Here is a 17,736-nt window from a genome sequence, read left to right on the forward strand (position 1 = left end):
AACTTTTTAAATTGTTAAAATTTTATATTTATTTTTTTTAATTAAACCTATGTAATACATGGGTCTCACACCTACTATATATATATATATATATATATATATATATATATATATATATATATATATATATATATATATATATATATATATATTTCTTTTTTAAACTAAAAGCTAATGAGAGATCATTGCTAGACGTTAATATCTAATATTTGGCCGAGTAAACTAAAAACAAACGAATCAACGTACCAACGTACGCGTATATTCAAAATGTGTTCAAGTTCAACACATTGGCCAAGTAATCTCTCTCTCTCTCTCTCTCTCTCTCTCTCTCTCTCTCTCACACACACACACACATACACACAGTCCTTAAGTTTCAGAGCTTAAGCTTCCAAAGTTGGAACATTGCACAATCCAAAACTACCTAATAAAGCCTTCATTCATTCTTTTAATTACAAGAATTCCTACACACAACTCTTCTAATTTAACACCAAACCCTAGAAATATGACAAGTCGAAGTAAAGCATTTCTCTTATTTTCTTTCTTCGTATTGCTGTTGCTACAGTTACAATTTGTATCTTCTGTTCAAGGGACTCCTTATTCTTCTTCAACTACATACAATATTTCACATCCTCATCATCATGAGCATCATGTTAAATGTAGACGTATTGGTCTAAAGTGTCAAACAGATAAACGAGAAGAAGATGATCGTGTTGCAGAATATGGTGATGACAAGAGGAAGATCCATACGGGTCCAAACCCCTTGCACAACAGATGAAACAAAAGGCTACTAAATTTCAACGACGTGTAAAGAGATGGTTTTGGTTAAAAGTCAAAGGAGTAAACTTGCATGATAAATAAAGAGCCATAAAGGTAATTTGGTATGCAATTACTGTATATCCTTTTCTTTTTCTTCTTATCACTCACGCATATCATAAAGTTTTGTTATTAAAAATCTAGGTTTTCCTTCAAGAAATGGTTGAGATATATAGTACTAGAAAGATTTTGGTTGTAAAGAGTATGAACGAAAGATGGAGATTGTTTCTATATATGTCCAATATAAAGGACGTCTACATATATATTTTTGGAATGGCAAAATGAATATATTGACTTTTCAGTTTTATGATACTTCCTTTTGTGGAAACATTTGAATTTCCCTTACAATAATTCCTCATTTATTAATCCTATATTTTCGACATCAAATTTTTAGTGACCTCTTAGGTGATGTCAAATTTTGTAAATTTTGTGAAGCATGGGGACAATTTTCGTATTGTCGCTATTAGGCAAAGATCATTTAAGTAGGTTTGTTAAATACATGTACCATTTTTGTAATTTCATAATTAGGCAATAGGCATGGACAATTAATTATGTTGCTTTGTGGAACGTATGGATCATTTCTTTAATTTTCTATTAGGTAGGGTAATATTTGTTATTGTATGACCCATTTATGTAATTTAATTAAAATAGTTCGCCAATTTATGTAGATATGCTATTAGGCATGGACTATTTATATAACTTTGTAGAACACATGGACGATTTATGTAAATTCTCTATTACGCATATACTATTTGAGTAAGTTTAAGAAACAAAAGGACCATTTAAAAAAAAAATAGTGAGAAGGCCCATTTCAATAAATTTGCTTATTTCTCTTAATTTTTATAAATCATAGAGCCATTTTTAGAACTCGGGGACCATGAATGTAATTTTATAAATCATGGGGCGTATTTTTCTAATTTTACCTAAGTGGGGACCATTTATATTATTTTGTAGAAACACTGGACCATTTCTATAAATATACTGCTACATAGGGGCCATCTTGTAATTTTTGTGAAACATAGAAACCGTTTATCTAAATTTGCTATTTAGAAAGGCCCATTTCTGGAATTCACCATTAGCCAAGAAGATTTTTGTAAAACACAGGTCCATTTCTATAAATTCGCTTAGACAAAGAATATTTTTGTGAGTTTTATTAAATAGAAACCAGACGAAGACTCGCGTGCCGTTGGCGTTAGCTTGGATTGGTCAGGCTATTTTTTTGTCATTATTTTTTGGTTGAATTTTATTAAATAGAGTAAAACATAAGGTTTTTTTAGAGTCTTTTTATTGTAAAGGAATGGAAATATTAAAGGAAGAGGAACATCCAGCGACCAAAAAAGCACATTATCTATAAAAAAAAATCAGTTAAGAAGGCTTAACATTGAGTAATGCAGGTCAGTCCATTTTCTGGGAATTAACAGGGAGTCACACAAGGTTTGTCCATTAGTCTACCATACAAGCACAACCTTAATCCAAACAAAACTTGAAAAAATCACTTAAAACGTATTTTTAGCAATTCATGACCTCAAAATTGAAGACCAAAACAACTTTGTTATTTATAAGTGAGCAATCATTTGACTAAAAAAAAAAAGACGATTCAATTATTTTGTTTAAGTTACCATTTTATGTATGTTGGTATTAAAATAAGAATAAACTTCCAAGTAAAAAAATTAAATCTATAATCTTTTTAAGATACCTTATGTACAAACTTATTTTTCACCATATATGAACTTGAAATTATATATACCTTCATCTGGATCCCCAACCTTCTTGACCTTATATATTTGATGAAGCAAACCAAGAACTTAAATTTAGTAAAAAACCATTTTCATTATAAAATACAAAATTAACGGCTCGATACTATAAATGATATTGTCTTTCTTGAACAAAGAAAGTAACTACCTTAGATGCTTCTTGACAAAAAAGATGTTAAGGCCTTCAATAGACAAAATTGCAAAAATGGTCCATGTGGTATGCAAAATTTTGAGGTTTTAGTTCAAACCACGAGTTTTTTTGGATCCATGGTCCTTTTGGAGTGGTTTGTATGTGGTTTTGGTCCCTGGACTTAACTCTCGTTAATTAGGATCTGTTAAGCCCCCTCATGTCTCTCTCTCTCTCTTAACAAACACAAACTCAATTAAACAATAAGCAATTCCACTAAGAAAAACAAACACAATTGTCGAAGATGGAGCTGCCAGGTCAAACCACAGTACATCGTGATCCAAAACTGCTTCACGATCTCAATTTTCTACTTAGCTCTGACGTTCTTCGTGACCAGATTGTAGATCGGGGTTGGATTTGAAGAGAAAGCGGCAAAATATTCCAAACAACACCTGGTTCGATCATCTTATTGCAACTTGGATTAATCAAAGACTTCAAAATCATGTCCTTGGGATGAACCAACCATCGCATCAGCATCATTTGTAATCAATTCCAAAATTAGTCCTCACATCTTTAATAGTCCAAATTTGGGAGGTTGAAGTGGTAGGGATGAAGGTTTGTAATACCCCCAATTTGGCATATTCAATCCATCATCCTCTATTAAACTTATAAATGCACTCACAGAAGCAGATCATCAGCCAAAATCAAAACAATTTCCCCAAAGAAACCATTGCCATCAAAGAAACACTCCCACTCTTTCATCCCATCGAGAGTAAAGGAAAAATTTGGGGACTAAAACAGAATGGGAAGAGGGCAACACGGTTACATGAATTTTGGGATGAACTTGAGGCTATAATCAAACACACAAATCAGAATGAAAGACTCTGTATGGAAGAAAAATAGATCGACTTTATAGGTTGTACACACATAATAGAATATAATAACAATTTGCAAATCTATCCACCTCAGTACCTTAGTAACCCAAAATCAAAACAAATCAAAACCAAATCCTGAAATCAAAATGTGACAACCCGATATTTCGAGGCAATATGATGGAACGCAAGTCAAACTTAGGTCAAAATTTAACTTTCCAAAACTCTTATTTGGGTTATATAAAGTAGTATGAATCGTGTCAAGGTTTTCTTACATATAAAGAACCCTAAAATCCGAGTTATAACGAAGAAGTTATGACCAATCAAAGATTCTCGGCAAAACCGGCAATACTGATAAACGTAAAACGCGAAGTTTCAATACAATAGTTTCTGGCCTTAAGTATCTAAATGAAAGTTTTAGATATCATCAAACCGTAAACGTACATAAAAAGAACGTCCAAATTTGACTTCGTAGGAGGAAGTTGTGATTTTTCTAAGTTACAGATATAATAGTAGACATCTAAAAACTCGAAATAGAGATCAAGAGACTTTTGGCCGACAAAATCTAAATGAGAATCGAAGGGCTCAACAATACTAGCGCAACAGTAAAAAGTCTGACGAAAACGGACGTCGGATGAAGAAGTTATGGAACTTTAACGGACTTTTCCTGTCCCGACCTATTAAAAATATAATATTAAAAATAAATTCAAAACTAGCCGACGGAGTCTAAATGAAAGTTGTAGATCGTAGTCTCACCTTCGCGTGGATATAAAGAAGGTCGAAAACGGAGTTCGTATGAGAAAGATATGAATTTTTGAATTTGTTAATTAATTTAAATATAAATTAAATTAAAGCCCGGTATTATCCGAAGGAGTCACCGGTCTGATCCCTCGTACGCCCAGCGTACCGTCGTACGCCCAGCGTACTCGGATGCTAGGCTCCGGTTCATCCATGTCGCTCCAATGCTTCGACCGAGGATTCGCTCATGCATGATGCATGAGTACGCAGCGCGTACTCTAGTACGCCCCGCGTAACACAACCTCTCAGACCCCTATAAAAAGGATGCGAGGGTGCCGGCCAAAATTGCTAATTTCCTTCCTTTCTTGCGTCGAAGCTCTGCATTTCAACCCTCGGAATCATCCCAAAGGCCCGGTTTTCATATCCAAGGTGGGAAGAAAGTTTTACACTCCCGAGACTCCCGAGATTTCCCGAGGATCTCGAGAGATCCGCTTTCTCGAGTAGAAGTTCTGCTCGGTTTTCGTCACGCTTTCTTCAATCAATCAAGTGAGTTAATACCCCTAATCAATGTTTTAAATGATTTTAAATGCTTTAAAGGGGGGATACAAGTAGAAACAAACAGGTTATTAAATCATTGATATGTATTTTATAACTGTGCTTGTCATTTAACAGATTTTACATACTACAAAATGCGATGCATGAAATGGTTTTAAATCTTAAAAACACATTGTTATCAAAAGTTTTACCTTTGAAATGTATATTAAAATGACCTCAGGTTATTGTTAATCTATGTTCAAAACACTTAAGATGTCTTACAAAACCATTGTACATTCTTGAACTAAACTATGCATATACACTTATATTATTATATATATATTTATTGATGTTATAGTTTGCATCTTTCATTTAGTTTCCCACACCCTTGACTAGTAAGAGTGTGTAAACCTACATGATCAACTATTTAGATTACAGTAAATTATCATAGGGATAATTGGAAGATAACAAAACATTATTCCTATTACAAGGAATCATAAAAGAGTCAGTTCGTTCATGAGTCTTTACTAGTACCTTACCTGATACATGAGTACCTTTACATATGTTTACCTGATACATGAACACATTACCTGAGTACCTTTACGTTGATACCTTTACCTATGTATACTTATTTGAATATTTGTATCACGAATTGCGAGGATAATTTATTAGTACCTTCTGTGTAAATTATCCTGCATATCCCCAGTACCTCGGGATATCTAGAATAGGACTGTATCCCCAATACCTCGGGATATATGGACGGGACTAACCATTCCGGAACCCATCTGTTAGCAACAGTGGGTAATGAACATCTACGGATGCCTACGGTTATTACTTATACTAGGAGTACCTTTACAGGGACTAACCCTTCCTTCCCCTGCTGCTGCTACAGAGGACAATTGGACAATCTTCGGATGTTCATTAGGTTATATAGGTCGTGTTAACCCTAGTACCTCCAGATAACAGTTACATATGCTGTGTTAGTCCTAGTACCCAGTGACAACACTTACAGTAGTACATTTTCCTGTTTACTTTATTTTGTGATACTTTCACATAAACGATGAGTTAGACTAAGTACTTTAGTACTAAACAATTAAAGGAAAACTATCATTTTACAAACAAAGCATTCGGGTCTTGGTAGAAGACTACATCTCAAACTGATAGGAAATAAGGGATTTTCTAGGGTTTTTTTTTCATACTTACATCAACATTTTCAATTAGCGATCCACAAGGCCTTCATAACAGCTTTTCACAAACAAGGCAATGACACTTATATACTTATGAATTCACCAGCTTTAAAGCTGATACTCGCTTTCAAAATAACTTGTATTCTCAGGTCATCAGTAGACAGGTACGGAGGCCAGGTTTTGAGAAGACGGAGCAGACAAATCTCGTCTTTTATTTTGATTGTATATTTTTGGTGTCTTACTACAATGAAAGAACGCACATGTATTAAAACTTTACTTATAGAGCAATGGATGATGTTGTTGCTTGTTTATTATATTTCACTGTTGAGATACTGTACATGACGTCCTCCACCCCTGAACGTTTCCGCCGTTCTCGGTTTTGGGGTGTGACAGATTGGTATCAGAGCATTGTTTATAGTGAATTGAGTATATCAACCCATAAAAGATATACTAACTATAAATAAAATGGGATTAAAAATACTCTGATTTAGAGTTTATACTTTAATGAATAAAATATTTAAGTAAGTATACGTGCCTGCATTCATACTAAAATCAGTGTCACTAGGACAGTACAAAAGAATTACGATTATTGGGCAACACAAGTGGGCTTAGAGACATATGGTCAAAACTGGGAAGATATATCCTGATCACCTATATTATCCGAGGGTTGACTAGCATGTGCCTAAGTTTAATTGGGTGGTTGCAACAATGCTAAAATCTTACCAATCCTACCACAATGAGAGCAATAGAACATAACATAAAAATTAAAATACTATAGAAGTATTTGTTGTTACTATAAGTACTTCATACTTGAGAACTAAAACGGGATCTTCATCACTAAGTTGATAGTTGCTAAGTGGATACACTAAGGCTATATGTAATTAGGATGTTATAGACTTAGAATCTGCGAAGATTTTACTGCACCCCTATTCTGTGTGAATACGGAGTTAAGGTCACTTATTTGAAGGTCTATCCTGTTAAAATTACCCATAACTGGTATGCACTTCACAAATAGCGATGTAACTAATGAAGGTTTTCTAAATAATTATCTAGATAGTTCGTATAATAATTATTCTCTTACCCTTAAATTCTCGCATAGAAAACATAGCTGTACTCCATCCCCACAACAACCCGTACTTCCCGAACGAAGGCAGTGCTGGATGGTTCAGAGAAGAACCAGAGAATGATCATCCACTCCCTTTTGAATGATCACCATGCTGAAGACCTTTCGGATGATGATAACTCCGAACCCGAGGATGAGAACCTACCCTTAGTAGCTCCCAATTCAAACCCTAACCCTCGTCCAGCTCTTCATGGCCCGACGCCTCCTTGGGTAGAATGCTTGGAAACATGGAGTGAAGAGCAAGATCAACCTATGCCGTTTAATGGATACCAAAGCTTCTACCACTCAAGTGAAGGAATCTCAGCAGATAGAGTTCTACAGATCATAATCCGTAGAGTTTCCCGAAACGAAATTCAGAGCAGGACGACTTTTCAACGTATCAAAAAGGTTAATGCCAATGCAAGAATGCATACCATTCACACCAATCACCTTGATCACCAGTGAGAGATCTGAGAGAAACCATGAGACCCTGCTACAAGCACTAGCTAAAACCCGAGCCAAAGTCATAGAGCCCCAAGTACGCCAGAGGGTGTACGAGAGATACCTACTTGATATGAAACACCAACTAACCAAACTAAGGGTTCACCATAGGGGTGACCGTCGCCAATAGGAGATACCTTACTTCCTTCTTTGTTTTAAAGAACCGTGTTCCTATCTATGTTCTTTGTAGTATTTTTATGTGACTACCTTGTACTATAAGTACTTTTAGTTAAGTCTTTATGCTGTCAAATACTTTTCTACTCCGAATATGATGTATGACCTACAACAAGGTCAATTTCCCCAAACCTATTACATCTTAAACATCAATGATATCGAAAGTCGACTAACTTCCGTGTTACTCTTTGTTCAAATACCTTCATTTTACTACCGTTGGAGTCTATCTGAAACCCCATCTAGTCACGTTATTAGACTATGGTAATTTAACTCCAAAATCATTTTCAAGCCTCTTTTAAAGGTTGGATCATTTTATCCACCAACCTATAATACCTCGGCTTGAACGATAAACGTTTAAAGACCATTCTACAAACATACTTCTACTCTGAACTAGGACTGCATCATAGGGATGTAGGTCAAACTATCATGAACATACTTCTAATCTGTACTCGGACTGTATCATAGAGATGTAGGTCAAAACTTCAAGAACATACTTCTACTCTTTACTTAAGCGATCAAAGTACATCCAGGTTCAACCATTCTCACTCGCAAATTCATTTTCTTTCCATGTAACAGAATCATGTCGCCAAGGAGAAACAATCAACCCATCAACCAAACACCAACACTTAAGATTGATGCAACTACCTTTCGAGCTGCAGTCTCGACTGCCGTGTCAGTTGTTCTGACCCACCTTAACGCTAACAACACGAATGTTAGTGGGATTGTTAACAATAACTCCAATCCAAGTAACAATCAAATACCTCAACGGGAAACAATCTACCACGAAACCCCGAATCCCAAGCTTAAGAATAACAAACGAAAGTTCTGGGCTAAAGCTAAAGGAAAATCACCCTAAGGGGCGAGCAAAAGACAACAACATGTGGCAACCTTCGCAGCCACGACATCTATACATCCTACTACCATCCCTTCAGGTATCCCAATTGTCCCTACACCAGCTAGGCAGTATGCCGGAAACCTACCGAAATGCAATAAGTGCGGCTTCCATCATCGGGGTAGTTGTCGTCCGCTACACTGCTTTTAATGCAACAAGAATGGACATACTACCAATTGCTGCCAGACTCGGACCCAACACATTACTTGAAACACCAATGTCGAAATCTCTCGAATATGCTATCTATGTGGTGTAATGGGACACTTCAAGAGGGACTGTCCAACAGAGAAGGACGACAGCGAATCCGGAGGAGTTTGACCTCAAAATGGAAAGAAACAATGAAAGAACCTACTATAGTATACGTTCACTTCCAATCGTCAGTATTATGTATGTATTTTTAAAACATGTTTAAAACTAGTGCAACTAGAGTCTTATCTTTTGCGGGATCCCGTCGCTATAGGGATGCTCGTACTGCGTATACTTACCTTTTGTAGTATACCTTATTCGCAAGAATAGTCTTATAGTAGTCTAAAGTGCTGTAACTCTGTTGATGGTTGCACGGTTGTGTTTTGTCTGTAAACATCTTACGTTTAAATCTAATGTCTTTAAGTTTCCTTATGATTCCGACATTATCATATGACTTGATTCAATTTGATCCTCACAAAAACAGCTTCATACGTACATCTCTTCCTCCGAAAGTTTCTTTCTAGCAAATCCGTCATTCCATAATACCAAAGTAGTCATGCATAGAGCACTTATTATTTCTCATCCTTTCCGAAGAAAAATTCAACTAACAGCCAACGACTTGGCACAAGACCATGAAAGCAACCATAAGCTAAAACAACCCCAGAAGTACCACTCGTGTAGTACGTCAAGTTCAATCCAAAGACCCACAGTTTCAAGCCTATTTATATACGGCTCATATACCCAAGACTATGATTGATGGACCTAGTATGGGTTCTACTATGAACTTCAGGACAGAGACTTCCCAAGACTACGAGTTATCATGCTGCCATGCAAATAAACTTAGAAGCCCAACGCATGCCCTTTCTGTCGATTTGGGACAATGAAGACAGATAGAACAAAAGTACCTATCCTTTTCCCTTAATTCATGAGTAACCATACCTTATTTTAGATCTTCACAACATCTAATCGACCACAAGGTTTTGACTTCATAATTAGTAAGACTAGGTTGTGTTCTTATGCAAGAGGAAAGGTCACTGCCTATACCTCAAGACAGCTTAAGACACATGAAGTTAACTATACAACACATGATCTTGAGTCAGGAGCAGTGATAATCGCTCTGAAGATCTGGAGACACTACTTGTAGGGTACAGGGTGTACTAATTTCACAGTCCACAAAACATCTAACATACATTCGACCAAGAAGAGTTATCACACCACTAAGGCAAACGAAAGAAACAAAGTCGTTCCCCGATAGTGAAAGGTTCACTGGAAGGCCATGTGAGGATTTGAATTCACTTAGGAACGCAAAGATCAAATTAAACTTCTATCCGTAGCGTAGTATCAATTCTGCTTAAACTCTAATTTCGGGATGAAATTCCCTCTAACAGGGGGATGATGTGACAACCCAATATTTCGAGGCAATATGATGGAACGCAAGTCAAACTTAGGTCAAAATTTAACTTTCCAAAAATATTATTTGGGTTAAATAAAGTAGTAGGAATCATGTCAAGGTTTTCATACATATAAAGAACCCTAAAATCCGAGTTATAACGAAGAAGTTATGACCAATCGAAGATTCTCAGCAAAACCGGCAATACTGATAAACGTAAAACGCGAAGTTTCAATACAATAGTTTTTGGCCTTAAGTATCTAAATGAAAGTTTTAGATATCATCAAACCGTAAATGTACATAAAAAGAACGTCCAAATCTGACTTCGTAGGAGGAAGTTGTGATTTTTCTAAGTTACAGATATAACAGTAGACAGCTAAAAACTCGAAATAGAGATCGAGAGACTTTTGGCCGACACAATCTAAATGAGAATCGAAGGGCTCAATAATACTAGCGCAACAGTAAAAAGTCTGACGAAAACGGACGTCGGATGAAGAAGTTATGGAACTTTAACGGACTTTTCCTGTCCCGACCTATTAAAAATATAATATTAAAAATAAATTCAAAACTAGCCGACGGAGTCTAAATGAAAGTTGTAGATCGTAGTCTCACCTTCGCGTGGATATAAAGAAGGTCGAAAACGGAGTTCGTATGAGAAAGATATGAATTTTTGAAGTTTGTTAATTAATTTAAATATAAATTAAATTAAAGCCCGGTTATTCCGATGAAGAAGTCATCGGTCCGATCCCTCGTACGCCCAGCGTACTCGGATGCTAGGCTCCGGTTCATCCATGTCGCTCCAATGTTTCGACCGAGGATTCGCTCATGCATGATGCATGAGTACGCAGCGCGTACTCTAGTACACCCCGCGTAACGCAACCTCTCAGACCCCTATAAAAAGGATGCGAGGGTGTCGGCCAAAATTGCTAATTTCCTTCCTTTCTTGCGTCGAAGCTCTGCATTTCAACCCTCGGAATCATCCCAAAGGCCCGGTTTTCATATCCAAGGTGGGAAGAAAGTTTTACACTCCCGAGACTCCCGAGATTTCCCGAGGATCTCGAGAGATCCGCTTTCTCGAGTAGAAGTTCTGCTCGGTTTTCGTCACGCTTTCTTCAATCAATCAAGTGAGTTAATACCCCTAATCAATGTTTTAAATGATTTTAAATGCTTTAAAGGGGGGATACAAGTAGAAACAAACAGGTTATTAAATCATTGATATGTATTTTATAACTGTGCTTGTCATTTAACAGATTTTACATACTACAAAATGCGATGCATGAAATGGTTTTAAATCTTAAAAACACATTGTTATCAAAAGTTTTACCTTTGAAATGTATATTAAAATGACCTCAGGTTATTGTTAATCTATGTTCAAAACACTTAAGATGTCTTACAAAACCATTGTACATTCTTGAACTAAACTATGCATATACACTTATATTATTATATATATTTATTGATGTTATAGTTTGCATCTTTCATTTAGTTTCCCACACCCTTGACTAGTAAGAGTGTGTAAACCTACATGATCAACTATTTAGATTACAGTAAATTATCATAGGGATAATTGGAAGATAACAAAACATTATTCCTATTACAAGGAATCATAAAAGAGTCAGTTCGTTCATGAGTCTTTACTAGTACCTTACCTGATACATGAGTACCTTTACATATGTTTACCTGATACATGAACACATTACCTGAGTACCTTTACGTTGATACCTTTACCTATGTATACTTATTTGAATATTTGTATCACGAATTGCGAGGATAATTTATTAGTACCTTCTGTGTAAATTATCCTGCATATCCCCAGTACCTCGGGATATCTAGAATAGGACTGTATCCCCAATACCTCGGGATATATGGACGGGACTAACCATTCCGGAACCCATCTGTTAGCAACAGTGGGTAATGAACATCTACGGATGCCTACGGTTATTACTTATACTAGGAGTACCTTTACAGGGACTAACCCTTCCTTCCCCTGCTGCTGCTACAGAGGACAATTGGACAATCTTCGGATGTTCATTAGGTTATATAGGTCGTGTTAACCCTAGTACCTCCAGATAACAGTTACATATGCTGTGTTAGTCCTAGTACCCAGTGACAACACTTACAGTAGTACATTTTCCTGTTTACTTTATTTTGTGATACTTTCACATAAACGATGAGTTAGACTAAGTACTTTAGTACTAAACAATTAAAGGAAAACTATCATTTTACAAACAAAGCATTCGGGTCTTGGTAGAAGACTACATCTCAAACTGATAGGAAATAAGGGATTTTCTAGGGTTTTTTTTTCATACTTACATCAACATTTTCAATTAGCGATCCACAAGGCCTTCATAACAGCTTTTCACAAACAAGGCAATGACACTTATATACTTATGAATTCACCAGCTTTAAAGCTGATACTCGCTTTCAAAATAACTTGTATTCTCAGGTCATCAGTAGACAGGTACGAAGGCCAGGTTTTGAGAAGACGGAGCAGACAAATCTCGTCTTTTATTTTGATTGTATATTTTTGGTGTCTTACTACAATGAAAGAACACACATGTATTAAAACTTTACTTATAATGCAATGGATGATGTTGTTGCTTGTTTATTATATTTCACTGTTGAGATACTGTACATGACGTCCTCCACCCCTGAACGTTTCCGCCGTTCTCGGTTTTGGGGTGTGACACAAAAACTGAAATCAAAACTGATGAACTACTAACCTCATAGGTTTCTTCTGCGTGCTTGATTTCTTCTGATCACAGGTGAATTATTTCTTCTTGAAAGCATTATATAGATTGAATATGAACGTGCTTACATAATCGAGAGGGAATAACAGTTCTGAGAGAGAGAGAGAGAGAGAGAGAGAGAGAGAGACATTCCACAATTACCCCATCGTCGGAAACCTACATTTAGGCGTAAATTCACAACGGTCTGAGAGGTATGATCTTGTGCAGGGGGACTAGCTTTAAGTCGTCAACTATCCCAGATACATGGCTTTCTGTATGCTTTTTTTTATCTAAACTTGATTTTGATGAGAATTTTGGTTTTTTTTTTCTAGATTGGGAGGAAGATTTGAAAATCTGGGAGCTTTATTTTCTACTTCGATTCTCAGATATTTGGCTTTATATATCTGTGTTTATTGACTAACTGTACAGGGATAGTGAGGATAAGAAATGTGATCAAAGAAGAAGATGATGAAGTTGTGTGCGTGTGTTTTAATTTCCCGGAAGAAATTTCAGAGAGAGAGAGAGAGAGAGAGAGAGGTAAATGTCAAATAAGCCAAAAAATGGATTATGCAAAAATGGTCCCTTACATATGAAATGACAAATTTACCCTCACGAGTGAGGCACATGAGGGGGGTTAATTGATCATATTTAACGGAAGTTAAGTCCGGGGACTAATTCCACATACAAACCACTCCAAAAGGACCAAGGATCCAAAAAACACGGGGTTTGGACTAAAACCCCAAAAATTTGCATACCACAGGGACCATTTTTGCAATTTTGTCCCTTAAATAGTCATAAAATAAAAAACTTATTCTGATGTCATTCCAACACCATGAAGTTTGAAATCTAATTAAGTTTCAATATATAATTAAATCAATAACATAGATCATATATGAAAATGACACTCTTTATAGAATTTTTGCATTATTCAGGAGGCACTCTTTAAATTTTTTTGAATTATTCATTCTACATTGTGTTGATTAATCATGTAATGGGATATGATCTTACCTCTATAAATTTAGAGTCAAACCAGCCGTCTAGCCCAAAGAAAGAACAACAAGACATTTCATCAAAAAAAACCAATAACATAAGTACCATAATGCATGTTACTGTTATTACAGGGTGTTATTTTGTATCATAATTGACCATTTTATGGTCTGATTCTGTTTCCTTCTTTATAGTTTCCTTATTTTCTCTCCCTTATATATATTTTTATTGACGATTCCTCATTATTCAATTGAAGTCTTATTACCAATTTCTTCATGGTATTAGAGCGGATACTTTTCTTATATTCAAAACCCTAAAATCATCGTTCCACCATGACTAGTGGTGACCAGAGTAAACAGAAGAATGAGGGAGAGTCCATAGACTCAAACTCACCATTCTACATACATGCTTCCGATTATCGTAAACAGATGCAAGTAAACGAGTTGCTAACCGATTCCAACTACAATGATTGGTCACAAGAGATGACAAATTTCTTGTTTGCTAAGAACAAGATTGGCTTTATCAATGGCTCGATAAAGAAACCAGAAAAAAATGAATCTACTTACATGGTTTGGATGTGTTGTGATGCAATGATAAAGGGTTGGCTCACCACATTTATAGAGAAGGAAATACATGACAGTGTCAAGTATTTTAACAGTGCTGCTGAGATCTGGGATGATCTAAAGGAGAGGTTTCGCAAGGAAAGTGTACCGAGGGTTTACGAGTTGAAACAACCACTCATTGGTACTCGAAAAGATGGGACTTCTGTCTCTGCCTACTACATAAATTTACGAGGACTATGTGATGAAATACAATATGTATTACCGATTCCCCATTGCACGTGTGAAGGATGTAAGTGCGGGATTAGAAGAAAACTTGTTGAACTCAAAGAGAAGGAGAGAATGTACAAGTTCTTGATGGGTCTTGATAGCGAGTTTTCATTGATACAGACCCATATCTTAGCAACAAAACCAACACCAAGTTTAGGGACAGCTTACCACCTAGTCGCGGAGGATGAACAACAAAGAGCTGCTTCCTTTAACAAGAAAACAACCCAAGAAGTGGCTGCCTTTCAAGCTTTTGTTCTAGCCAAATATGAAGGACAACAACAAAAGAAATGGGCAAAAGGACCAACAAAGGTGCTCTTTATAACAAAATGAACATTGCACCTTCTGTGGGAGAGATGGGCACAACCTGCAAGGGTGTTTCAAACAAATCAGATACCCTGATTGGTGGTCTGGAAAAGAAAAGGGAGATAGACAAAGCCTAAAGCAACTGTGGTTCAAACGAGTTCAAGTCCCATTCTTGGAATAACAGAATAGCAATACAAGATGTTCGTTAAACACTTCATTGGTAACAACGACGTCAATGATTCTGAAACAAAACCGGAGGCAAATATGGTAGGTAGTTTTGATTTAAATTATGAGTGGATCGTTGACTCAGGAGCAACCGATCATATAACTTATCAAAATAAATATATTATAAGAACATAACTACAGGTGTTAACGAGGCTCCCATCACCATTCCTGTAAAAGGGAAAGGTGAACTTCTTTTAAGGGGATAAATAATGTTAAAAGGAGTACTATTTGCACCAAACCTCAAATGCAATCTTCTGTCCGTTCATCGGCTAACAAAAGATCTTCATTGTGCCATAACCTTTTTATCTGATTTATTTGTCATACAGGGCTTGAAGTCGAGGAGCTTGATTGGAGCGGGTAGGTGTAGCAGAGGTCTTTACCGATTAAAGGGGTTAAAGGATCAAAGAAAGGCGCTGATGGTTACTGCTGATATATGGCATAAAAGTCTTGGTCATGCTTCCAACATGAAATTTCTCGGGTCAATTCGCTTAGAAACATCTCTTTTGATTATGAAAATAAGACTTGTGATTCTTGTTTTAAGGCAAAGTTATCCAGACTACCTTTTCCAATTAGTTCAATAAAAAATAAAGAATGTTTTGATTTGATTCATTGTGATGTGTGGTGGGCATATAGAATGCCTCCTTTATCGAGGTCGACATATTTTTTAACTATTGTTGATGATTATAGCAGAGCTGTCTAGATTTACTTAATCAGGCACAATCATGAGGCCAGTGGTTGCTGTAACGCCCGTGTTTCTAGGCTAGGCATTATCATTGATGTAATATTCAAGGTTAACCCTTGTAACTCTTTTTGAAGTATTAATGATCAAATATTTGAGTATTATGTGAAATATGTGTTTATTTTCTTAATTATTATAATTTAATGAATTAAGAATAAAATAAGCATCAAATTTGAAGTGTGGGATAATCCCAATATCTTTGCATAAAGATGTAGTGGTCGAAACAAGGATTCCGAAGATATAAAGAATGCTGAAATCCGAGTTATAACGAAGAAGTTATGACCTGTCGAAGTTTCGTGACAAAACCGGCAACGCTGAATGACGTAAAAAGTGAAATTTATGTTAAAGCGATATTTAGCCTTAGTGATATAAACGAAAGTCATAGAGTTCGTTAAACCGAGAGCGTGCATAAAAAGAACGCCAAAATCTGACTTCGTATGAGGAAGTTATGATTTATTGAAATTTCGACTTAGCGGTATGCAGCCCGAAATACTCGATTTGAGATCGAGCAGTTTTTAGTCGATGCAATCTAAACGAGAATCTCGTTGTTGGTATCAAAGCGATGAAAAGTTAGGCGAGAACGGACGTCAAACGAAAAAGTTATGAATTTATAACGAAGTTTTCGTGTCCGGGCCTATTAAAAATAATTAATAAAAATAAATTCAAAATTAGCCGACAGAGGCTAAACGAAAGTTGTAGAGTGTAGTCTCACTTATGCGTGGATATGAAGAACGTCGAAAATGGAGTTCGTATGAAGAAGATATGAATTTTCAAAGTCTATTAAATAATTAATATTAAAATTTAATTTTAAAATCCGGTATTATCCGAAGGGGTGTCACCGAGCCTATCCGATGTACGCCCAGCGTACAGCGAAGCGTGACGTCCTTCGCACTCGAGTTCCTCGGATGACACATGCAGTGACGATTTCGGAGGCTTACGCCCCGCGTACAGGCGTACGCCCAACGTACATGCGAGGCTCAGCCTCGTATAAATAGGATGCGAGGGTTCCGGTTATTTTTGCTCATTTCTTCTGCTCTTTGTGCCGAAGCTCTACGCGTAAACCCGCGAAGCCATCCCAACACCCCGAATCTCATATCCAAATTAAGAAGGAGTTTCACGCTGGTTATTTTTGCTCATTTCTTCTCCTCTTTGTGCCGAAGATCTACTGAGGATTACTACTTCTGCAAGCCGTAGTGCTGTCCGATCATCTTCTGATTAGGTGAGTGTGTAATTACTTTCTTCTAACGCATAATTATGAAGTATTTTATACGAAATACGTGTTATGTGTATATTTTGTTGTTATGTGTGTGAATGTATATTCACTTTCTTCTATCTTATAGATCTGATTATTTCTCTATGAAATACGTGTTATGTGTGTGTGCCTCATCTGTTATGTGGAAAATGTATTGATTGAGCATGCTATACAGGTTTTGAAACTATGTATAAAAATCTATGTTTTATATACTAATATGTTGGGTAGAACATGGGTAGATAGTTGGTGTGTAATAAACAAATGAGAGGCCTCAATGTTGTTTTGAGCTAATCATCTAGCGGAATTTAGATGACGACCACGGACTTTTCTAGACAGTCCAGTGGAATGCTAGCAGGCTCATAACCTGTAGGTGTTAATGAACTTGGGTGTTCATTTGTTGT

The 17,736-nt window shown here is 36.3% G+C and overlaps 1 protein-coding gene and 1 long non-coding RNA gene across 2 annotated transcripts; both read left to right on the forward strand.

The window, feature by feature from the left end:
- Window positions 1–223: 223 nt before the first annotated feature.
- On the forward strand, window positions 224–1,125 carry LOC145028903 (uncharacterized). Its single transcript, XR_013676250.1, has 2 exons — window positions 224–295; window positions 563–1,125. It is a non-coding gene; the product is annotated as an uncharacterized LOC145028903 (long non-coding RNA).
- A 13,193-nt stretch (window positions 1,126–14,318) lies between these two features.
- Window positions 14,319–15,146, forward strand: LOC145029790 (uncharacterized). Its single transcript, XM_078978252.1, has one exon. The coding sequence runs from the start codon at window positions 14,319–14,321 to the stop codon at window positions 15,144–15,146; it is 828 nt and encodes a 275-aa protein (XP_078834378.1).
- The last annotated feature ends 2,590 nt before the right edge of the window (window positions 15,147–17,736 follow it).

The sequence above is a fragment of the Lactuca saligna genome, chromosome 2, assembly GCF_052625555.1.
Source record: "Lactuca saligna cultivar CGN05327 chromosome 2, ASM5262555v1, whole genome shotgun sequence".
Lineage (NCBI taxonomy): Eukaryota > Viridiplantae > Streptophyta > Magnoliopsida > Asterales > Asteraceae > Lactuca > Lactuca saligna.

Excerpts from the sequence above, each read along its gene's own strand:
- LOC145029790 (XM_078978252.1), top strand. The coding sequence starts at position 14,319 with ATGACTAGTGGTGACCAGAGTAAACAGAAGAATGAGGGAGAGTCCATA.